The 25,743-nt window shown below is 33.5% G+C and overlaps 2 protein-coding genes across 2 annotated transcripts in view; one reads left to right on the plus strand and one right to left on the minus strand.

The window, feature by feature from the left end:
* The window catches only part of LOC148628003 (uncharacterized), a 24,159-nt gene extending 4,079 nt beyond the window's left edge, over nt 1-20,080 (plus strand). Inside the window, exons 2-17 of the mRNA XM_088549576.1 lie at nt 1,079-1,751; nt 2,206-3,493; nt 3,816-3,923; nt 4,520-4,695; nt 5,919-5,922; nt 6,377-6,572; nt 6,702-6,793; nt 7,588-7,848; nt 8,547-8,623; nt 9,058-9,778; nt 11,159-11,266; nt 11,730-11,836; nt 13,819-13,884; nt 16,426-16,524; nt 17,149-17,198; nt 18,004-20,080. Coding sequence (XP_088405702.1) covers nt 1,164-1,751; nt 2,206-3,493; nt 3,816-3,923; nt 4,520-4,695; nt 5,919-5,922; nt 6,377-6,572; nt 6,702-6,793; nt 7,588-7,848; nt 8,547-8,623; nt 9,058-9,778; nt 11,159-11,266; nt 11,730-11,836; nt 13,819-13,884; nt 16,426-16,524; nt 17,149-17,198; nt 18,004-18,106 — 4,044 coding nt within the window. The 5' untranslated portion in view covers nt 1,079-1,163 and the 3' untranslated portion in view covers nt 18,107-20,080. The remainder of the gene's footprint in view (nt 1-1,078; nt 1,752-2,205; nt 3,494-3,815; nt 3,924-4,519; nt 4,696-5,918; nt 5,923-6,376; nt 6,573-6,701; nt 6,794-7,587; nt 7,849-8,546; nt 8,624-9,057; nt 9,779-11,158; nt 11,267-11,729; nt 11,837-13,818; nt 13,885-16,425; nt 16,525-17,148; nt 17,199-18,003) is intronic.
* LOC148628004 (E3 ubiquitin-protein ligase TRIM45-like) lies at nt 13,954-16,216 on the minus strand. Its single transcript, XM_088583087.1, has one exon. It carries the CDS (start codon nt 16,172-16,174, stop codon nt 15,176-15,178), a length of 999 nt encoding a protein of 332 aa, XP_088439213.1. The 5' UTR covers nt 16,175-16,216; the 3' UTR covers nt 13,954-15,175.
* Nucleotides 20,081-25,743: the final 5,663 nt, after the last annotated feature.

Here is a 25,743-nt window from a genome sequence, read left to right on the forward strand (position 1 = left end):
TCCATGCTCCCAGTTTTTAGTGGAGTCCGAGTTGCTGATTTGCCTTTGTTACTTTGTATGTATGATTTTAGTTACTTTATGTTCTTTGTTTTCTATATTTCTTATTCGGTAAAAACTCAGGAATTTTCAAAACCGTAACTGTATGACGAAATGCGTCAATGACCTTTTGATTTTATCTACGAAGCGAATTGATTACTACTTCTATAGTTGACACTTTGTTAAACGTATATCAGTACGATGATTTTTCACCATGAAGATTTAAATAAACTTGGCTAAAGCTTGCGATCTATACCAGTTGCGAAAAAAAAATTAAAATTATAATATTGGTCTTTATACTCATCAAGTAATTTTAAACTGTATAATCAAGTAAAAAGTAAAAAAAGTTTTTTTTATGCCTACAAACTGAAAAAAATTATTTAATCACCATAACCCGGTTTCAACGGCTTTTCGTTCTAGAAATTTTCATCTTGAACTTGACGTATATTTTATAATGATCAAGATCAATTTTGATGGGCACCTTGTCTCTGTGGTAGGGATTGACAGTTTTTTCCTCTATACTTTTTGCCCCTGACGAAGGCCATAAGGCCTAAACTTTGGGCTAATATTTCTCAATATTTTTACGTTTTATTCATATTTTATTTGTATTTAGCTCCATTTCCCTGAACATGGCTATTGTTCACTAATTCATTTTTCTGAAAAAAAAATACGCATCGAGAGTAAAATAAAACAGTCGTGACCCACACCACTGAAGAAGTGATACGCTGATTATTGAAATAGAAAGGCAGGGTGATGTCCTTGTCGTCGTTTCTGGTTTTACGATACAACAAACTGCCTTGTGGTTTTTGTTTTTGACCTATTTTTACAGTATTATAGGTACCAATTAAAGAGATCAAATATTATTGAGTGCCCGCGGTTAGTCTTTTAACCACATTCAAAATATAACTACACTATTATTATAAATGCATTTTAAAATTTGATAATCATAATCCGAAGTGTAATAATTAAATGTTTTAATCTTTCAATAAGAGTTAATCTGACACAAATACCTTGGTATTGAAACTTGTGAACGGATCTGTAGATCAGAAAAGTGAAAACCCGTTTCACAAAAAGTGCACACTTGCAAATCCAGAATAGCGAAATGTAAGGACTTCGCATATAATAGCATGTGGTACCAGTGGGACAAGGAAGACGGCGGCCGTCGATGGTGGAAAAAATGGCCAGGAAGTCAAAAACAGTCGTATGATGTTAATGCAGCACAACAAAGAGGTTTATGGGACGGTGATATCAGACAATTTACGAACAAATCTTTCGAAGGATATTTTCATGATATTAGTGAAATTGCAAATCGGGCAATACCGCCGTGGTCCCAAAATGAAGAACAAAGTGTCATTCCGAATGTTTCAGACCTCGCTCTTGCAATGACACCAAGAACGGCAGGAACAGTAGAGAAAGTACAGAAATACCTGACACAGACAGAAAGTTTCGAACCACAAATGATTACTACTAATACTTCGAGATCAGTTGATACTTACGGATTTCCTTCACCAGAAATGAACCGTGCATTGCTGTCTCTAAAGAGTGAGGATGACTATGGACCACCCAAACGGTCTTCACGTTGCTCTGTAGTAGAAAAGTTTCTGGTAGGAACCTCAGCGTATCTCGCCATTGCTGTTCTGATAATGCTTATTGTTATTGTTGTAATGGTTGCTTCCTTGAAAGATATCAACACGTCAATACAAAACATTAATGTTGTAAGTAAACATATTATCGGTTTTCTTTAATTATTGTGTATTTGAAAGAAAAACTGTGGCAAAAATTCGAGATCATAACATACTTTGGCATAAAAAAAAATATGATATAATGTTCTGACGTGAGGATTTTTTAAAAGTAAAATTAAAGACGATGACGAGAAGAGGGACGGAAAAAATAAAAATCTGGAGACAAAGATAAGACCAGAAACAAAATACCGACAAAACGTCATAAATAACACAAACTGTTAACTAATGGGTATACATATAATCTAAAGAACCTCCTTGGATAGGGTATTGAAGCTACGGTGAACTGAATTCCACTATTCTTCTACAGTACAAATATAATTATTTGTATAATACTTCCTTTGTTTTAATGGTGTCAGTTTCGTTTACAATAGGTAAGGATTTATTGCATGCAAGCCCACGTCCCTTTTTGTTTACGTTTTGCTTTTAGGACGATTCATCAAAAAGTGTCACATCTCCACTTGCGGTACTTACAAGTTTGCAGAAAACAAGCGCTTCAGTTACTACGACAAAGGCAGCTATAACGTCATCAAAATTTTCATCATCAACATTCGAAGCAACATTTCCATTATCAAAAATGAAAACATCGACGGCTAAACAATTAACTACAACAATGTCCACCACTAAAACACCACCACCAACAACAGATTCGAGGACAAAAACTCAACCGACAACTAAGGTATTACAAACTGCACCATCATCAACCATAATAAAGTTGACCACGAACCCAACAACAGCAACAACTACACTGCTAACAACTATAAATCCAAAGTCCTCAACAAAACAAGTCACATTGCCTTCAACAACATCAACACCCTCTATTCCGTCAACAACAACACAAACAAAAACTGTTTTTACGACAATATCAACAACCACAACTCCGAAGACAAAATTAACAACCAAGATTCTGACAACTTTGTCAAAGACTACGACGACACCACCAACCACCACAGTGTCACCAACAATCACTACAACAACACCAGCAACTACTACGACACCACTAACCACAACACCACCAACAACTACGACGACACCAACAACCACTACAACGACGTCAACAACCACTACAACGACACCAACAACCACTACAACGATGCAAACAACCACTGCGACGACACCAACAACAACGACGACACCAACAACCGCTACGACGACACCAACAACCACAACGACGTCAACAATCACTACGACGACACCAACAACCACTACAACGATGCAAACAAACACTACGACGACACCAACAACAACGACGACACCAACAACCACTACAACTACACCAACAACCACTACGACGACACCAACAACCACAACAACGACGCCAGCAAACACTTCGACGACACCAACAACCACTACAATGACATCAACAACCTCTACGACGACACCAATAACCACTACAAAGACACCAACAATCACCACTACAACGACACCAACAACCACTACGACATCATCAACTACTTCATCGGCAACAACACGAACGACCAGTACAACAGATGACCCGAATGGAGATATTTTATGTACGTCTAGTTATTGTTTGTCTCTTGGATATAACATACAAGGATATATAAATAAAACTGCTAATGAATGTGATGATTTTTATGAATATGCTTGTGGAAACTGGATAGAGACAAGAAAGCAAGCAATAGAATCAGGTTATATCAATGACTGGGCAAGATCTGTTGAAGAAGATGAGAAAATCCAATTCAATGAAAAATGCAAAGGTAATTTTAACATATTGGACGACTGGCACTAATAAACAAAGCGTTAAGATTCACCTTTTTCTTGATGTACAAGATATAAAGATTGTTTAGTTATAATCTACTGTGCATATACAAACCTCAACCGCACTTTATTTTATATATGCATCAGTGAGCGATGCAACAATTACATCAAGATAAATCCAATTGAGCGGTGTTTGGCATACATTGAAAATATGGTAATTTTTTTCAGGTTTAAAATATAGTGTTCTATTAAAGGTATAATCCTAGTTAAGTTACTCTTTCCAACTAACTAGCAACTCAGTATCCAATGTTTTAATTTCAGAACTGTTAGAAGATCCGGTTACAGAAGGGGACCAAATATACACCCGGAATTTAAAGCAGCTCTATACTGCGTGTCTCGACTATGATTCTGTTTATAATGAACCTATAGGTAAAGAATTTCAAAAATAATTCTTAGAACTCCACAGTATTTTTACTTGGAAAAATATTGAAAATATGTAATCGTATTTTATTTTTTTGCTCTCTTCTTACCTTAAGATTATAAAGAGTAGACCGTAGAACATTCCGAGATGAATAAAGAGAAATAAAGCTATTGACCACTTAAACAGGGTATTATTCCAAAATTTCTTGGAAATAGTATCAACTGAAAGAGTAATTAAGGGAACCAAGATTCTAGCGGAAATCAAAAGAATGTAATCTAGGGACAAAGACCAGACATGGGAAGCTGACAAACTCAACAAAGAACATAAAGTAACTCTAATAATGCATGTAAATGAGCAACCAACTCGGACTCCACTAAAAACTGGGAGCAAGATATAAAGTAAAACATGATCTATGTATTTTTCTGTGCTATTTTTTATGTGCTACACACGCAATGTATTATCGAAAAGTGATTTCAGTGATATTTTTATTTTTTTTTCAATTGTGCACGCTTTCCATGATTTGTATAAGTGGGACTAAGAAGGGATAATCCTGAAGTTTCATAGATTGGAAGAATTTTTGAAAAAAAAAAATATTTCGTTACAGTGTTGTCAGAAATCCGAGAATTACTAGAACCGTTAGGTTTTGAAGACAACTTGACAACAACTTTGTCCATTGAAGATTTACAGAGATTTGCCATGTCAAACTTTGGATCCTTTCCACTATTGCGATATGATATTGTTCCTAACGTTGTAGGGGAAGTTACGCAGAATGTTTTGATGGTAAATATGTTTGTGAGTCGATTTGTATGAAATATTAATCATGAATATCAACAAAGCAATGTTACAGGAAATACAAAATGTAAACAATTTTGATTTGAACCATTTTAATGCGAGTGTGTTACATATTAATATATTAACAGGCTGTTCTAAGATAATTGCTAGGTTTCCGTGTCATTTTTCAAGGAGGGCAGGTACTAAAAAATGTTTACCCATGAGCGATATAGGTATTGATAGAAAGGAAAGACGACCAGAAATGATCATCATGTTTTACTTTAACTTCTACATCTATGGCAATATAAAATATAAAAATATCGATCATTTATATTGCAAATTTCGATAGCTGTACACGTGTTTCTAGAAGTCACCCTTCACCAGCAGCATTAGAACCAAATACACAGGAAGATCTAAATCCAAACGTTAATTGTATACAAGAACTCAAAACCAAAAGTATCGAAATAGGAAGCCAAATCCATCATCGAGAGGTTCTACAAAGTGAATTGACGAATTAAACATCATTAAAAGTAAAGACGAGGGAGTTTGACAACTAAGAAACTATCAAGTTAACACTATCCTAACTACACATCCCAAAAATAGATGAAGAGAAATTCTTTGCAAAAAAAAAAAAAAATAAATCTGACATTGATGTCCCGATTTAAATGCTTTTCTTTTCAAAATTTGGGGGAAATCTCAATTGTAAACTGTCCTTTTATTTAGTGAATCTACGAATTGAATTCAACATAGCCTATCTGTAGTACTGTAGAATCAGTAAGGGTTCCCACAAAAAAAATGAAAAAATTAAAAAATAAAAAGGAGGATATTCCAAAATTCATATAAAGAAAAATATAAAAGATTTTCCGATAAGGCTATTATCGGTTATTAATATATGTTTGCATTATCAAAAATGTATCGACAATATCCAATGACAATGCTGTTTCATTCCCTTGATATTCCATATTCGTCTACAAAACCTCGAGCGACATTATCAAATTAATACCACATAATATGCCAACGCAAATATAATTGTGTATTATCATAAAAACACCTCTCTGGCATTGGAAATAGTAAAATTTCTCGGTGCTTGGATTGGCTTTTTTGGGTTAGATTTGTTTGGTAAAGAGCTCTTCTCGTAGACTTTTTTTTATTTCGACCTTCCAATGCATTTGGTACAAAAGAAGTACATCTTTACACACGTATACATAATAAGTTTACAATATTTATTTTAGGTTGGTATTTCCGTATTACATGAGATTTAATTAAGTACCATTCTGTAAAAAGAATCAGGCAGTAGGTGGCACATTATTTTTCTCAATTTGGTCTCTTTTGTCTCAAATATATTCAATACATCTAGATAACAACCGAAAAACCACTTAAATTTATCTTTAAGCATCTCTGGCGTAGATATTTTTACTGGTGTTGTAGGAAAATGTTTCCCGCTATTTTTCATAGTGCATTTCAACTAAATTTGCTCTAACAATATCTAAAAAAGACAATCTTTACAAACACTTTGGTGTTTATTTCTGGAAGTTTATTAGGCATAAATATTGGATAATGCAATAAAAATTCTACGGTTTTTTTTCTTCATGTGCCACAGCTTATACACATTTTGCCTGATTCTTAGACACAGAAGTACTTAAAACATGTACTTATCCCTTGTATTTACAATGTGAAAAAAAATGACTAGAAAATATAACTCCTGGAAGAAAATATCTTATTTCTATTTCAAATCAGATATCACCACCGACATTGTTCTTAAGAAATGAAGCATATGAAGGAGGAATCGATAACACGATAGTAAGATTTAACCATTTTCCATTCATACCTAATGTACCAGTCTCTGTAAAAATCTGGCATAGTTATACAATCAAGAACAAGAACAAGCAAAAAATGAAACAAACAAAAACAAAAACAAAAACAAACATAAAATAAAACAAACAAAAACAAACAAAAAATAGTATAAAACCTCAATATAAACTTTTCTATTTGATAGTACAATCACACACTTGCAGTTTCTTATCCAAACCAAAAAGATTTCCACTGTTTGATCTCATCACAAAATATAAACATTTCCAATTAAATGACAGAAAGTGTGCTCCTTCAGGTTCGTCATGACTCTTTAAACCAAAATAAAAGTACTGTTTTCATTACAAAGTTTAATGGTAACATACTGATAATCCCACTGTCAATGTATTTGGTTCTATTGACTGTTTTCACTCCATGATGATTCTTTGAGAGTTTTTTTAATTTAATTTTTAATTTTTTTTATCTTTATTTTTTTGGAAAAAATATCCAATAAAAAATTATGCTCAAGAGATTACTTGAGGAGTGTTTCATGATATATCTTTCAATATGAAAAAAAAAAGAGTCAATAGCATCATTCAAAACAAGTACATGTACTATCTTAAAAAAAGATATCCGACGCAGTAAAATTTGGTTCTTTTTACTTATTTTCTACATTTCATCCAAGAAAATAGCAAATGGCACGCAATTTCGATACATTTTTTTTCGAACGCCACTAAGTTATCAGTATTTGGGGATTGCGATCAGGTGACTTGGGTTTCCATGGAAGAGCGTCTTATAGGTCAAAGGGTAAAAAGTGAAACTACCGACTGCGTCGGAAAAATATATAATGCACAGAGAAACAAGTTATACAATCAGGGAGTATATTCAATTACTTCTGTCTGTTTGGTTAAGGACATTCAGACGTTTCACGAAAAATTGAAATATAATCAAATTTTATGAAAAAAAAAACTTTCAAACGTCCACGATCTTATACGTATGTGATAAATGGAAGAAATAAGACGAGACTAAAAAGTTCTATTGCAAAACTAAATTCTCATAGTGTCAGTAGATTTATCTGCACAATGTCTAATGCTGTTTTATTTCATCTTTAAGCTCTCTGTCGTATTATTGTCATTAAACAGGATGGACTTGATTATTTGAACACGATTCCAAGAATTATTGATTCTATATATGGAAATAATGATGGAGGTTTCCCTGATTTAAGACGAAAAAGAAACGCCGATGACTTCGATCACAGTGATTTCAGAGTGTCTGAGGATGGGTATACAGACTCCAAGCTCTACCAGACAGGGTATATGAATAGAAAACTGCTCCAATATGACGACTACGGCGACTACGATTATACTGATACAGGTAAGTATGCGTTTAGAGATCCTCATGTATTAGTGTTTGAAAAAGTTATGTCAACGGCAAATTTAGCGGTAATCAAAATTGGGAATATACAAAAATGTAAGGAAAGAAGTTGATCATCACAAATTCGCAAACGAATGAAAATACAAAAGAAAGTAAAATAGGTAATGCCGACATCATTGAACCATTGGTGCTTGGGCAAGATGCACTGATAGAAAATGCGTATCAAGAAACACCATTGTAATATATAATATCATTGGTAAAATATGGTGGATATCAATTAATGTGTTAATTAAAGGGGTCCCCCCCCAAAAAGCTTGAAATTTAAGTTTTCCATAAAATCATTTTTTTTTTGTGAACCTAGAATATAAGACAATATTTAAATTTTAAGTTGTCAAAAAAATACAAAATAACATTTAGAGACTGCTTTCTTACAAAGTGGGAGATGTATAACCTTTGTTATCACACTTTGGCAATTAAAAAGTCATCATATGAAAAAAGAACACATCAAAAGAGGCGAGACCAGACATTGTCATGACCTTGTAACTGTAAAGTTCAACAGGTACAATTTAAAAAGCCATTGAAAATGGAATTAGTCTATTTTCAGTCTATTCTTTGGGTCACACGAACCTCTTCAAGAAAACATGAAAAAAGAAGATGATTTAAGTGACACTATTCTATTTTTGTTCTTTATTCTGTAGGCAAAAGTCAGTCAGTGTATACCACAGCAAGGGATAAGACCTTCGAGGTTTTTGAACTCAAAAGAAAGTTATACCAGGTTATTTATTATTTTCTTAAGTTTTATTGCCATGAAAACAAAGGTCAAGGGTGAGAGGTCTTTAATATGCATGATCATGATCTGTAAAATAGTAAGTACAGTTTTACATAGATGAACAGTACATTCCCCTCACTTATTCAATTGTTTCGGTGAATCTAAGTTCATAACTGATGCGCCTTAAATAGGAAACGACATGGAATGTGTCTAAAAAAATTGTCATAGAATGACATACCATGCTAAAAAAAGTAATAAAAATCTTTATTGTCTTACTTATCCAAGACAGTTGAAAATATGAAAGTATGAGACAAGACTTTAATTGTTGTCTACAGACAGTAGCCCGTAACCACTTAATATGTCTAGTGTTCTTTAATAACACTTAATGTCTAAAATCTTACAAAAACAAATAGTTTTGTCACCACGCGCATGCTTTGTAGATCATACCGTCCACTAACAACAACGATCAACCACCTTCAACTCTGTTGCCGTTACCATGGCTACAATTTAAATACCCTAATATAGATTGGATAGCAGTCTTTCCCGATATCAAGAGTGAGGTTCCAATTCTAGTAAAACATCCTGACTATTTCACTAATCTCGATAGAGTGATATCAGAATCTAAAAAAGACACTGTCAAAGTCTACCAACTATTTACTATACTTATGCAAGGGATGTGGCAATATTTACCTTACGATAAAAGGTTTGATCTTTATGCCTTTACCGACACGCCTATGATGCAGTATGATTGGATGGAATGTGTAAATTTTACCTTTGATCTTTTAAACTCTGAACTTCACCAAGAGTATGCAGTGAAAAAGTCAGTAGAAATCGCAACAGGTCTAGAGAGTATAGCGTCTGTATTATCAAATTTATCAACCATAGCACGAATGAATATCAATAACTCAACTGACCTAAGTGCAAACACTAAAGTTTCCCTAGACAATATCTTGACTTCTTTATCAGTTGTTGGAATAAAGGAACCACCCCTGAATCGGTCGTTCGAATTGCTGCCGTTCACATCATTCTTAATGAGTGCATCAAAGTGTCTGCAAAAAAAATTTACAGAAGATATGAGTCGAGTTGGGGCGTCTGTAAGTTTTCTAGAGTCAACATGGGCAGAAATGACACCAAGATACAACAGACGTATAAACAGCATAGGTTTGTAATATATAACTATCGATATAGACAAATCCAAAGAATTCTCTCTCAAAATATATGAGAGATGTCTTTTTACTTTTATTGGATTAATACATTTGTTTACAGAAAAAAAAGGCCAAGGTACCACGGTTTAAGTGAATCCCTAAGAAGAAACCAAAGCAGAGAAAAACTGAGATCAAAAGTGCATAAACCACTTTACTAAAACACGGACCCGTTCGAAAAACCATTGCTTATTATCTTTTTTAAGTTCTATTTTTCTTCATATATACAAAACAAAGACACAAACGGATAAGACAATGTACATATCCATTTATGTAATTGAAGAAAGATTAAACAATTTTTAGAACGTTTACACTTAGAAGAATTAAAAATAAGTAAGTCAACCAAAATATTTGTTCAGAATGTAAATCTATTTTCGGATTTAAGTCCATAAGTCTTCTTCATTGCGTAACTCCTAAGATTTTTTGACATGAGTACTGAAGTTCACTCGTTTGTAGAAGTTATTATCCAACATGGTAGTTACCCCTCGTTTTCAGTCCAAATTAATTACTGAAGTAATTAAGATGCAAAAGGCTTTGCAATTTACGCAGTTGCATATGGAGCACATGCCCTGACCCATTCCAGATGTTTTTGTTTAGTATTTCGTCACATATAAATAGCAATACTGAATGAAAGTCCATGGACAAACGATGCAAATAGCATTATAGGGGCCACAGAAACAGAACAAGACCGCACATAAAAAAATATCTTAAAGTACATACAGAAGAAGGGGCACCAAAAACTACAACCGAAATAAACACAGATGTCCTGAAAGGGCACGAGCAGTTCCTGCTTCTTACATGGCACCTATCGCGCTGTTTGTGGAAAGTCAAGTACGGTAAAAGTGAAATATATACATGACAGATATAGATATATGGATTTCTGTAAAAAACATAAAAAAAACTAGAAGTCAATAAGATCATATTTTGATGCCTTATTTAGAGTGACGAACCAAATTCTGAAAATTTAACCTAGCTCCAGTTGCTTTCGTTTAAGTCGTTGTGTTGTTACTTCGTAAGAAAGAATAATTCGAATTGCGTTTGTCAAATAGTATAGTGTCGATGTTGCTATGAAGAGCAAGATAATATACACGTACGTGTGTTTGTAGTGTCCTCTGAGAAGATGAGATGAATGTGGTCACCAAGGTCAGCATCAAACAACATTATATCAGAAGCTTATATGCACATATACATGCGTACCATTTAGACAATAAAAAAAGCGAATGCATAAACCTAACAAGTGAATGTTGAAATATACTTCCTAAGTGAATAAACTTCTATAAAACCAATAATTGTATTGTGAATACAATAATATTTTTTGATAATTGTTTATTTACCAAAGAGGTACCTTTAGGAGTGATCACTAGAATTCAGAGCAAGGATCCAATCTTTCCATACTTGACTACCGTCGGTTACGAGGTTGCTGTTGGCATCATAACAGCACTTTATGGTATTTATTATATGTTTTGATCAAAATGATAACAAGAATTATTAAATGTGTAGAGTATAAGTGCAAACGACAAAGGTACATTATTAAATTTATGCTGTTGATAAAAAAGACAAAAATGTGGACACATGTTTCAACATATCATGTTTTTTTTTAAAACCAAATGCACAAAATATGTATAAAAATGAACCAGGTGATAAGAATTTATGTAGGGCATCAATGCGGGACTATTATGATTACTAGTAAAACATCTGACTAACAATTAGTATTTAGTTTTGATTATCATACAATACCGGATACGTTTTATTAATCAAATATCAAAAACTAAAAACATGTTATGATCTGAATGGTCAAGTATATCGAAAAATTAATTCAGATAGTAAAATAAGACTGACCAACATATTCTTCACGCTGGAACCGTATTTTTCACAAAGGAACGTTTTAACTCTTAGAATATTTTTATCAGGTTCCATGGATTCAGTTCAGAAAGCGTTATGGTGGAGCACGGAATCTTCAGATTCATACATGAACACATGGACATGTTTTGATAATCAGCTGTTGACATTGGCAAATGTAATTATTGCTTAAATGTTTACACTATAATTTTCATAAATACCGTGGTATAATGAATTAACGGTTGTTAATCAATTATTTATAAGGCTTTGTGCAAAACTTACGATTACAATATGCTTTACGATATATTTTTTAAACTAAACAAAACTAAAGGTTAGTATGTAAAACTTTTTTTCATATACTGCTTATAGTACGTGGGCGGAGATAACCCCCCGTGCACCCCCACTCATCAACCAAAATATGATTTTCAGGTACCCTTATACCTCCCATTTACGAATCTTTTTGTCGCCAAAATATAAACTGAAGTATTTTTGAATTTTTGGCTACTTTTTATACCTCGTTGAGGTAAAAATATATTTATAACTTTTTTTTTATTCTACGAACTTCCTCTTTCTACAGAACGTAGTGAACTGACATATGTATGTATTATCATGTAGCCCAATGTCTGAGCTTTACAATAGTACCAAGAAAGTTGCGGTAACACTAAGGATTTTGCGGTAAAATAAAAAAATATATACCCCTACCCCGCTGAAAAATCGCTTAAATTGACATATTTTTCAATGTCAAAACCCTTAAAGTAACAATGCTTCAATAAAAAATGGCTAATTATTTTTTTTGTTTAATATTATCACAATTTATACTTATGGGTTTCTTTTGATGAATTTTGGTGATTTTCATTGTCAGAATTTATAAAAAAAAAAAAAAATGCGAAAAATGGAGTTTTCGATTTTTCGGTCAAAAGTCACATAAATTCGACAAGTTTATACTCAACAAAAACGTCTCAAATTTGGTATCATTCGACAGATAATTTTAATTTTCTACTTAAATGGATCACGAAAAACAAATTTTCAAGAAATGATTTGCAAAAAATGTTAAAAATATTACCCCTACCTCTAGAAAACGGTCAGTATCAAACAGAATTCTCATTCACAGAATACCGAAACCGTAAAACTCATATTTTTTTTGTATTCATGATTAAGATAATGAATTTCTCAATATATCTGACCAATTTAGGCGCGTAGATTTTCTTTTTTTTTTGGGGGGGGGGGGTAAAAATTACTATAAAATCGTAAAAAAAGGGAATGTTCAGAATTTCTTCTATATCACCCGTTATTTCCCCTTTTTTCAGAATACCGTAGTTCGATCAAGCTTTTGTGAGATACAGTACATTATGTTAGTATCTTAGCTTCAAAATGAGCCCAAGTAATAATTATTTGAACTTTTCCAAGTTAAGTTAGGTGAAAAATTGCCACCCCTACCCATGAATAAAATGCCTCAGCATGAACCCAAATGTTAATAATTAATATATAAACGGTGTACAATAGACATGTTGGAACTATTGTTTTAATTATCGATGTATTCAACATATATTCTCATTTTAGGGGCGTATTTTTCAGTTTCAATGTGACAATAATGAGTTTGTCATAAAAAGGGGAATTTTCAGAATTTCATATTTCCTTCCATTTCACCTATAATTGGCATTTTTTCAAATACCGTACTTTAAATAAGCTTATTTTTTCATATTCAAATACAACTATATAATGTCTTAGCTTTGTAATGAGCCCTAATAATAAATATTTGAACATTTTTTTTCATTTTACCTTAGTGTTACCGCAACTTTCTTGGTACTATTGTAAAGCTGAGACATTGGGCTATATGATGAAATCTGTATTTGTTTAGTTTGGCTTTTTGACCCAATGTGGTACAAATATAGGCTTATACTGAAAAAGAATCCGAGAATATTCTTTGGCGACAAATTGATTCGGTAATGGGAGGTATAAAGGTACCTAAAGTCACCATGAAGTTGGGGGAGGGGGTGCACGGTAAACCTTCCAAGCCCGTGGACTATTATAACTACTAGTAATTAGTTAAACTATATTTTATTACCCGTGCCTATATCAACGGTCGAGTGTACCTTTGTTTGTTTTCATTTCCTGTCTATTAAGTATTATCATTTGTTTTTGAATGTGGATTTATTGTAGTCAAGTAGACCTACTCGAACGGGCGAAGTAATGATAGGAGATGGGGCACTTCAATTAGTTATACAGGTCAGTCAGGTTTATTTCATATGTGTCTTTCTTTAATTTGTTGTCACTTCACTTTCAAGGAGAAATATATGAGGTATTACACTTTTAATCATAATTTAATCTAAGACTTTAAACATTGAATTTACCATTCTCTGTATCTTTGTTACTGCGTCTATTCGTGTGACATTCAAATCTCAATATTGTTTTCAAAGTTTTTAAGGTACCCACAATATTGTTTTTCAATTTTAAATTAACTATTAAATTATCTATTAAGAAGGTTACATGCAAACTAATTAACCTACTATGCGAAATTCAACGCATTTAAAAAGAAATTAGGTGCTACTAGTCTTGATTTGATACACTGCTATATTTTGTCCTCCAGCAATATAAATCAATTCGTTGTTTATGTCCAACCAAATATCTTTTGGATTTGAAATGATTTCGGAGCCATTCAAGAGTAACCGACTTCTGTTTCCGTTTTCTGATATAACATGAAGACCGTTCTGGCTGTCTAACACAATAATAAGACCGGACGGAAGAACTACTATGTTTATTGGGTTCTCTATTTCCTCACTGTTATAAGTGAACTTTTCATTCCCGGTCTCGTCTGTGCATTTTATTCGTTTGTCTTCTGTAATGAAGATAATATATTTTCCAAGAACTTTCAGACCACCTAACCCACGACACACGTTAGCTGTAAAGCAGTTATATACAGTTTCTGTATGTACACTTTCCGAATCAATTCTTAACTTAGTAACACTATTGTCAATACAAAAGTACAAGTATTTCTTGTAAGCATCAAGACCTCCCACGAAATCATTCACTCTTTCGACCTTAGTTGGTGGATGGATTTGATCTTTGTGTACGTTAGCCGAGTACATTTCTTGGTTATAGCACGATATAAATAATCGACTATTTGACTCGTTACAACAAATGCGTTTGCAGTCCCCTTCAAAGTATATTTCACTTAAAAGCTCACCAGAAAATTTGTTAATTACTAATAATGAGTTTCCACAATGCCTACTTCCCACCGCAATGAACTCATCCTTTAGACAAGTTCCGCACTGAACATCAGTAGATGGATAGCATAGCGTTTTAACATGCTTTAGATCAATGTTTCCGAATTTAGGATAGCAGTTAAGACCTAACGACGCACAGCAACTGACTAGCTCACTTCCCTGTCCAACCACAGGCATTTCATATGAGTTGAAGGATAAAAGGTCGTTACAGTTCCCCAAAAGGGATGTTATTTTACTCATTTCAAGATGTACATCTTCCAATGAATCGTCTTGCACGCATTTTTGCAGCTCTTCTACTCTAGAATATATTTCTTTTTTATTGATTCCGTGTAGATGAAGGTTTGTGTTTGTATACAAGACTTAGACAGCAAGTTTAAGGCAGAATTCCAGTGTTCCAAGTTCTTAGCAAACTGCTCGAACAACCTCTGGATTCTGTTATATTTTGTGTAATATTCATCTCTAAAAACATGGAGACTCTTTAAAAACTTCTCTAATTCCTTATCTAACTTACGTTTAACGTCAGTAATTGATGTTCTTGCTTTTTCTTCGATGTTTTCTATTTCAGTTGTGAATTTGCACCTTTGTTCAACCCTTTTTGTAACAATAGCACTTGCTGCTTCCTTTATTTCTGAGAGCTTTCTTTTTACTTGATCAAAATCAGTTTCTATTTTGACAATTTCTTTCACCTTCCGACAGATTCTATGCTTTAAAGCTACGCATAGAGTACAGCATTCTTGCTTATGATCGTAACAAAATAATTCTATGTTGTTCAGTGGATGAACCAAGCACTTTCCAGAAATCCCCTGTAAATCGATTCCACTGATGTTGGTTTTCATGTTCCCGATGGGTGTTACAATGTGTGAAGATGAAAGTTTCATCTTTCTATGCATTTTCTCGCATTCTGTACACAAAAGTTCTTCACAAACGTCACACCAAATTTGCGCAGCGGATAATTCCCCGTCACGTTTACAGGCTATGCAGACATGAGTTTCTTCAGTAGATGAAAGCGATTTCCCTATTATTAAGTTGCTTTTCATATTAGTTGACCATGTGTCGATGTTAACATTTTGACCATATGATCGCACAGGCATTCTGCATACTGGACAGCTAAATTCTCTGGTCTGCTTACTCGTCTCTCGAACCGTAAATAGAATATATTTATGTAAACACTGCTCACAAAAGTTATGTAGACATGGTAGAACTTTAGGGTTTTTGTAAATGTCAGTGCAAAGTGGACATATGAGTTCCTCTGTCGAATCTTGTGCACCTTCTTCGATTGATGATTCTTCCATTTCAAAGCGAACGTGTATTCGGCCTAATATACTTCCTGGTTGAATGTAGTAATTGGCGGACGGTTTAAAAACAGTCAGCTTTCGAACTTGACATTCTTTTCATTTAAACAATCGAGGCCGCAAATAAGTATTGACTGAAATATCTGTCTTTTAAGGGGTAGAGTAAATCATGACAAACGAAACATTTATTTAATTATTCTAATTCAAGGTAGAACATTTTTCATTCACTTACTACTCACTTAACATTTCAGGAGTATACACGACAGTTGTCGGAAGGTATAACTATGCCATACGACCTACCTACAATTCCTAGTACATCAGATCAATTGTTTCTTCTTCACTATGTACAGGTATACTATGAGAAATCTTCTGCCTGTAGACTTAGGTCCAAAACAATAAATATATTATTATAAAGTGAACTCAAATGTACAATAAAGTACTTGAAAACCAACATTAATGATATGCACAGATAAACAAGTGTTTGACAACATATTTTAAGTTGATGTCATAAGCAAATGTTTTGCATATGTTCATTACCAACAAGTTGGCATTCATCTATATTAAGACTTGATCAAACGCGTAAATATTATAAGCATCAAACTAAGCTTCCGTTTCTTCACAAAATGACTATTTGCGATTTTTAAAGAGTAGTCAAGTGAACCAAGATTCTAGCGGAAATCAAAAGAATGTAATACAGGAACAAAGACCTAACATGGAAAACAGACATACACAGCAAAGAACATGAAATAGCCAAATAATACATGCAAAGTAACAAACGTAAATGAGCAACTCGGACTCCACTAAAATCCGGGAGTGTGGACCAGGTGCACTAGTGGGGTAAGCGTCCTCTGCTCTTCTAGAAACACCCGCCGAGTTGCTCACAAAAAGTCAAGTCCAGGGTAGACGAAAGAGGAAAGGAAAACTATGGCACAGGGAAAACGCATTTCATTATATGCCTAATGCATTATTTTCAGCACTTCTGTGAAACACCTTATAAAAGTACAAACACAGCCATTGGAAACAGGTACAAATTAATTTTCTAGAAAATATTAAATTTGAATAAAAACATTTTGTTCATACTGCATGTGACAATAGACTATAAATCATACGAACCACACCACTAATTAATTTTGTACACCACACCAAACTTTCATTTCCATTAGTTCTACCACTGTTACTGTCTTGCTAAAGGTAAAGTAATTCATAATTATGTCAAGTTCATATAATGAAATAGAAACATTTTTTATCAATTCTATCTGTTTTAAGAATTTAATGAAACCAACCTGATATGCAAATAAAATACAGTGAAATGTGTCTTAACCGAAGACTGAAAATCGGACAAACTGTCTAAACCTGTCATATTTAGGTCAAAAAAAGGTTCAGTCAGGCAGGTTTTACTGTATTTCAAAAACCTGAAAATCATTGTACGGGAGGTGGTTTAACACCTTTCATAGTTAATTACACTGCACTCAGCATTGTAGCACACTGACATTTAACTTAACATAATAAGTTGTTTATTAAATAATCAATTCATTACACTGTATTAACGACAACATTTGTGTAGTAAGGTTTTGTCATGTAATTCTAAAAACTGAATTACTTAACTGAAAGTAGTATTATCTGAGTTTTCCGTGTTTTTGCTTTTATTTTGTCTAACTTTACCTCTTAAATAAGTTTGCTTTTACTGTGTACATATTTAATTTAATTTCACGTTCATTGCGTAATATTCGTTATTTTGGTACTATTTTAAATTCAACTTTATTTAGGACAATAGTTGTACCATTTATAAGCTCAGGGTCCATGTTATTTTGATGTGGTTTTATTTTCAGAATCAACTCAATTCTGAAGAACAGCAATTTTTTTCAGCATGCATTCCAGTGTCTTCCCAGTGATAACATGCAACCAAATGTAATGTGTTCATTGCTGGGGTAGTTTATAATGGACACAACCAATGGGCTGAGAAGTTGCCAACGTATTTTGCTATAATGCAATATGGCTGTGTATAGATTACATCTGTAGAAGAGTTTCTATGCATTTTCAATAATGTTGATAACTGACCGAAAAATAGAGTTGGCAGTAGTTCCCATTTCTTTTGACACTTTTAGGGAATAAAACTACTTCCCCAACACCTTTAGATTCGTCCAGAAGGACTTTTGTATCCTTAGGTACGTTGCTGGTTCACAATAAAGGGATGAGCTCGGCTAAGAATGAGTAGATGTTTAAATTACAAACTGTGCAGAGTTAAATATATTAATTTCCTTGTATTTGAAAGTTACTATTCGATTTCCAAATAAACTTAGTGCACAAAAGGAAAAGCAATGCAAATGTTGAACCCTCGTTACAATATTTGTTTTCTTTTTTTTAGTCAAATTTGTGAAGAAAATGACTTTAATGAGTTTTACAATCAAGGGTACCATTGTGATTTTTATTACATGGAAGAGTGTGCAACAAAAAATAAGCGACCAACAGGTATCGCATCAATTTTTTAAGTAGCACTCCAGGTAAGAATCATGCAAAATGTGATTCATGGGTAAAAAGCCTACATATTTTTATTTTTGATATTTTGTTTGAAATGTCAAAGTAAAAAGAAATTAACATGTAATTTTTCATATAACCCGTGCTCATAGGAGATAAAAATTGTATAGAATCCACTACAGATTTCAAAATTAAGGGAGATAACCTGTAAATGACGCCCAAATACAATAGAATCTACTGGATTTTCAATGTTGATTATCTCCAAAGAGCAGACAGATTTGAATGAATAATTACACATTTCATAATATAGACCCATAAAACAAATTAATTACAAAAATAAAAATATGTAGCCTTTTTTTTGGGTGTATCACATTTTTCAGATTTTGCATGATTCTAAGCTGGAATGCTACTTAATTGGTTGAATGTTTGTGTGTAATTATTTTTGAAGTAAATTGGCACAATCAGATAGGTAAAACGGAGATATTATACTCTTACGCTACTGTAAATTGATTGTGGTTGTTAAATAATTGTGGTTTCCTTCGTTTACATATGTTGGTTTTTTTTTTATTTCACTGCGAACATAGTTTGAAAACTTGATTCTCAGTAAAGACAATATCCAATTTAATATAATTTTATGTATTTGTCTGCAACATGTTACATAGCTGCTGAGCATAATACATAAAAATGGTATCATATTTCCCGAAACCTGTCATCAACTCCAATATAACAATATAACTCTGCCTAAAAATAATTAAGGGAATCAAGATTCGAACAGAAATCAAAAGAACATAATCATATGACAAAGACTAGACAGACACGCATGACAAAGAATATGAAAAAAAAAAACAAACAAAAATAACACGTGCAAAAATAAAACAAAAGTAAATAAGCGACACGGCCTACACAAAAAATGGAGGTATGAACCAGATGCACCGGTAGGGTAAGCGGCCTCTGCTTTTTCTACAAACATTCGAAAGATTTGTTACGTTGGGGAAAGACGAAACAGGAAAGGAAAACTATGAAACGGTGAACATATCCGTCCTCATGGTATAGATGGATACACATAGCGATCCACAAGTTCATGTTGACGACCATAAAACTTCTTAAGTGATGACTTCAATCTTGTAGCCACATAACACTCTTCAAAACGCCTAACTCCCAATCATTAGATAGAGGTTCCACAAATGCTATTCCATTTAACACTGACCGTGAACAATACAAAAAGAATGGATATGGTTAAACGCAACATGCACCAGCGTATAATTTTGAACCAAGACAGTTTATACCTTCAGAGGTCACCATAAAGTCTTCAAAATGTGTAAATATACCTGTTAACAAGCTGATCTGAAAGGCGCAGAAAACAAATGTAACTAGTATGTCAATTGTTTTTAAAAACTTTCTCTTTGTAATATACACATTAAAACATCTACAACAGTTTGACTTTTTGCACTTGGTGACCTTGTCAAATGCAATTGTCGATGTTCCCATCATGACTTTTGTAATGTAAACTCGACGACCTTTCGTTAGATATACAACAACCCTACTTTCTTTGAACTTTAGAATTTTGCACTTATTAATCCCAACTGGGTTCTTTTTCTATATAAATAAGTTGAAATTTGAGATGTACACATTTTGACCTTTAATTTGATATGCGACAACCTAACAATATAAACAACTTAAGTTTTGCACTCATTGACCTCACCCAAGTAATTTATTTCGAGACAAAACATCGATATTTCGGATGTACGCTTTAAGACCTTTCATTTGATATGCAACAACCTTACCCTTTAAGAACTTTTAATTTTTGCAATTAATGACCCTACTTTTTGAACATGTATTACTTATCATGGTTGAAACTCTGATTTTTGAAATGTGCTCATTAAGACCTTCAAAATGATATATCACATGACCCCCTTCGACAAAGTTGAAAAAATGATGCAATATCAAATCTTTAAGTAGTTATTGGTGAAATATATCAAACCAATGGAAAATATGAAAATTTTAAGCTGTTGTAGTATCATTGTTTTTTTATATTGGTTCTCGGTATTTTATGAAAAAGTTGTACTTGTGCAGATCTCTCATTCTGTGGAATGACCATTTATGTGTCAGCTGTGGATTTTAAAATATATACGTCCGCTCTCAAAACTTAAAATTTCAATAGATCCAAACCTAGACAAGATACAACAAAATTACAAAATAATTTGAGCAAATTCGGAGCTCATTTTGAACACAATGATTATTAAAATATGATGCAATAACAAACTCCAGAACCGGAAGTTGTAGAGACACGAAACTACCACCATACATCTTAGGATTTCCTGACCTAGAAAAAACTTACAAGGTCAAGGTCATACGTTATGTCAAGGTCACAAACCGGATTCTGCAAAACATTTAAATTGTCATAACTTTTGAACAGACGGTCTGAAAGTTGTAAATTTTGTCCCAAAATGTAGGGCTTATCGAGAGGGTCATTTCATACGCTGTATGTATGCACTTATCTCTTATTGTTTTTTCAACATCAAGGCCTGTAGTTTGCAGTGAGAAGGCTTTCTAGAACTCTATGAACTTTAACCTTGGATGCAAATGAAAGGTCACATGGACCAAAGATCATTGATGAAGGTCCCATGTTTCTACAACTTCTGGTTCTCGAAATATAAATTTGAAAAACTTAAGTATGATATTTCAAGGGATATATCTCCTGTATGGTTTGATAATAAAATACATGTTTATGTTTATTCATTGGGTATTCATCTTGTGTACATGAAACAGTTTTTAGATTGATTCTATCTATTATGGTTTTAAAGATATGAGGGATTGAAATAAATTGTTTTAAGGGGACATAAGTCTTAAAGATGATAATGAAATCCTTAGTAGGGTCATTTTCTAATAGAACATGATGACATCTACATGTTCACCAAGTATGATAATGACATCCTGAAAAATGAGTTCGGGGGACCTATTAACCATATTGATAAGACGCTAATAAACGGGAGATAACTTCTACAATGGATAATGAAATTCTTTATGGGATTACCCTGTAAAAGTCCTAAGAAAGGTCTATCGATGGTCCAAATTTTGTAATCATATCTTGAAAGATGACGTGCCAAAGTAAATATTAAAAGGGAAAAAAACTAGCACTCTGTGACCTTTGACCTTGGGTGCAAATGAAAGGTCACATGGACCAAAAATCATTGATGAAGGTCCCATGTCTCTACAACTTCCGGTTCTCTAAATATAAATTTTTAAAACTTAAGTATGATATTTCAAGAGATATAACTCCCGTATGGTTTGATAACAAAATACAAATTGTTTATTAATTAGGTTGTGTGCTTATGTGCAATTAAACCGTTTCCAGAATTATTCTATCTCTTATGGTTTTTAAGATATGAGCGATTAAAAGAAGCTGTTTTAAAGGGACATAACTCTTAAAGATGGTAATGAAATCCTTAGCAGGGTCATTTGCTATTTGAACCTGATGATATCTACATGTTCACCAGATATGGTCATGATATCCTGAAAAATGAGTTCGGGGGACCATGTTGAACAAAAACGCCAATAAAAGGGAGATAACTTCTCCAATGGATAATGCAATTCTTCACATCGTCATCTGGTAAAAGTCCTTACTGAGCTCTATCACATAAATGACCGACTTCTTACTGTGGATAGGCGCATACAATCCGCGGTGGGGTAAAACTAGATGCACAAGGCCTTAACCATCCCCTTCAATATAAGGTAAAAATGAAATGAAACATCAAACAAACACATCATAAAGTTCACTCAACAATACATCTAATTCCCTCCATGGAATACCTCAACATACATCAAGCAGACAACGAGAAATATCCACTTAAAGAATGTGATCTCAGAACATATGAAAGAACGACGAAACTATCATAGCTACCAGTATTAAAAATAATCCGCTACTACAATTCCGGCGGACTTTGTTTGGAGTCGCAAAATCAAGCGCTTATAATAACAAAAATGACTTAGTTTTTATATTGAGATGCAATCAGGGGCAGAGTATCTCTATTTGCAAAAACAGGGTTCTAAGAATAGGCAATGAGTGGATAGATCTGACAGATTTTGTTTGAAAGAATGTGTTTTATAGACTAAATACCGTAAAATATCGGGTGAGCAACACTATTTTTTATTAAGAACCTATAATGCTTTTATATTTTGTATCAGAAAGAAATCTTAGAAAATGTTTTGAGAAGGTAGTGATATCGATGATGCAAAAGCTTTCTGAAAGGAACCTGTTGCGTCCATTATAATCTGACACTTAATTACAAATACAAGCAAAACGGGGTACTTGTGAATGTAAATAAGAAAGAAGGGTGCTTCGGGAATATCACCATCTGGGAACGGAAAATAATCAATAAGAAAATAGAAATCATCTATTTTGTAATACATTTTAGCATGAAGGCTGTGAAATGTTGACATTAGTATAGAAGTAGGGTTGTGGTCGTAGTATATGTAGTTCATGATATTTAATTCTAAAATCTACGATTGCCATTAATTTACTGATGACATTATAAAGAGATTTGTAACTGCTATTTTTCGTCCTGTCCACTGTTTGAACTGGCACAACATCAAAACGATGGGCAATTGGTACTGATGTCCGTATCTATGTTAAAATGATATGTCTAGTAGGTGTTTAATGGGATTAATTAGAGAAGACGGAGGATTTCTACACTTTCAAAATAACCAGGTCTATCTTTATTTACAATTAAATTGTATACTCAAATATACTAGCTAAATTTAGTAAGTCAATATCTTTGTTAAGTAGATCAAACCTAGTATTTCTAGTAGATAAATTTTCCTAGATTTCCTCAAAGATGACATTGAAGGAACATACTTCAGATTTTTTACGTAAAAACAAGTCACCGCAATAGATTTAATTGAGGCATTTTTTACATCTTATATGGATTCTGGAGCAAATTTCATAAACTGGTATATAAAATTTCTTATGAATTTAAATAAATAAAAAAAACCCAACAAACTGGCATTTTTCATAGTACAAAAAGAAAATTGGGGGTCAACAAACTCTTACTTGCAATTATCTTTTTTAATATATGACAGTTTGAGCAAAATGTCTTTTAACGTTGGGAAGTTTGAACATCATCGAAAACGAATCTCTCCGTAAGATCCTTTCTGAACCACGATCCATAAACTGGAATGATGACTTTAAATTTCTTATAGATGCCGTAGAGGACTACGCAAGAAATGAGTAAAACGAGAACAAGACATTGACTCTCTGTCAGAAATGAAAAACTACAATTTTTGAGGTGGTCAATGAGTGTCAATGCTGCATCAGTTTTGAAAGACCCAATATAGCGAAAACATCCACTATACATATCAAATATGTTGTCGTACCAGCTGACAAAGCACAAAACAAAATTGGTTTTGTCTGCCAAACGTGTTTTATCAGAGGTAGAAGTAGAAAATAATACCAGTAATAAGACATATACTACTAACCCACTCTCCAAAGAAGAGATAGTGGAAGAGTAATCAAGGGAACCAAGGTTATAGCGGTAATCAAAAGAATATAATCCAGGGACAAAGACCAGACATGGAAAACAGACATTCACAACAAAGAACATAAAGTAACTAAAATCATACATACAAAGTAACAAAAGTAAATGAGCAACTCGGACTCCACTAAAAACTGGGAGCATGAACCAGGTGCACCGGTAGGGTAAGCGTCCTCAGCTTTTCTAGGAAAACCACAAATCTAAGCTATCTTCTCTCAACCAATGACGATCATTGTGATCTACCGTCTATGTACTGGATTCCTAAACTCCACAAGAATCCATACAAACAAATCTACAAGCTGGATCTGCCGAATGTACAACCAAACCTCGTTCAAAACTTTTAGCTTCTATACTCACAGCTGTCAAAAATGATCTCCAGTCCTATCAGGACACGTGTTACGCCTGTAGTGGTATAAATTCAATGTTATACATCGACGTTATTCCAAAAAAGACGGTACGCCTAGATACCATGATTTCTGATCGACAACATATTTGTCCAGTGTGGTGGATGCATTTCTAAACAAACTATAGATCTCTGATTCCGCTATGTAAATGACGTATTATCTTTAAACTATCCTAGTCTCGGGAATTCTATACATAGCATCTACCACAAATAATTGAAATTAAGGATACTAGAAACACTGTGAAGTCAGCCTCAAATCTTGACCAACACTTAGAGATCGACGGTATAGGAAAATTATTGACCAAACTGTACGACGAATGCGATGGCATTTCACTCTTTATTGTCTACTTTCTGAGGCAACTTCCCTTCGGTACCTGCGTATGGAGTATTCATATCAAAACTCATACGTTATGCCACTACAGAAATTTTATGCTCGTCATCATGAACTCGTGGATCGTTACACTGTATCCATCTGAAACAAGAAAACTAATTTATTTAACATATCATAATTTTCCTTTCCTCTTTCGTCTACTCTGGACTTGACTTTTTATGAGTAACTCGGTGGGTGTTTCTAGAAAAGCAAAGGACGCTTACTCTACCGGAGCACCTGGTCCATGTCCTCAGTTTATAGGGGAGTCCGAGTTGCTCATTTACTTTAACTACTTTGCATGTATTACATTATTTTATGTTCTTTGTTGTGTGTGTCTGTTCTTCATATTTCCTTTTTCACCTGGATTGCATTCTTTTGATTTCCGCTAGAATCTTGGTTGCATTGATTACTCTTTCGCGTCTGTCAATATTTGAAACAGTATATAGTAACAGAAAGCAATAATATAAAGGGCTACTTCATTAATGTGACTTAATATCTAACACGTAAGTGCGAAATAGCAAATACATTTCAAAACATTGCAAGAAAAAAGTTCTGTATACATAAATTCCTAAGAAAACAAATATAACAAAATTCATGATCAGCGCTTAGATCTCAAACTTGTGCCAAAGAACAAAATAAAGGGTGCAATATGGCATTACAAACTTAAGATCTGAAACAGATACTAAGAATTACACAGAACAGCATGGGGTAAAATTATAGAAAGACATGCTCGCCGTAAGGCAAAGTCTATGTTCCACGCCAAATTTGAAAAAAAAATGTGTTAATTATC

The sequence above is a fragment of the Perna viridis genome, chromosome 1 (genome assembly GCF_037379345.1).
Source record: "Perna viridis isolate PV_CMFRI_1.1 ecotype Kerala chromosome 1, ASM3737934v1, whole genome shotgun sequence".
NCBI lineage: Eukaryota > Metazoa > Mollusca > Bivalvia > Mytilida > Mytilidae > Perna > Perna viridis.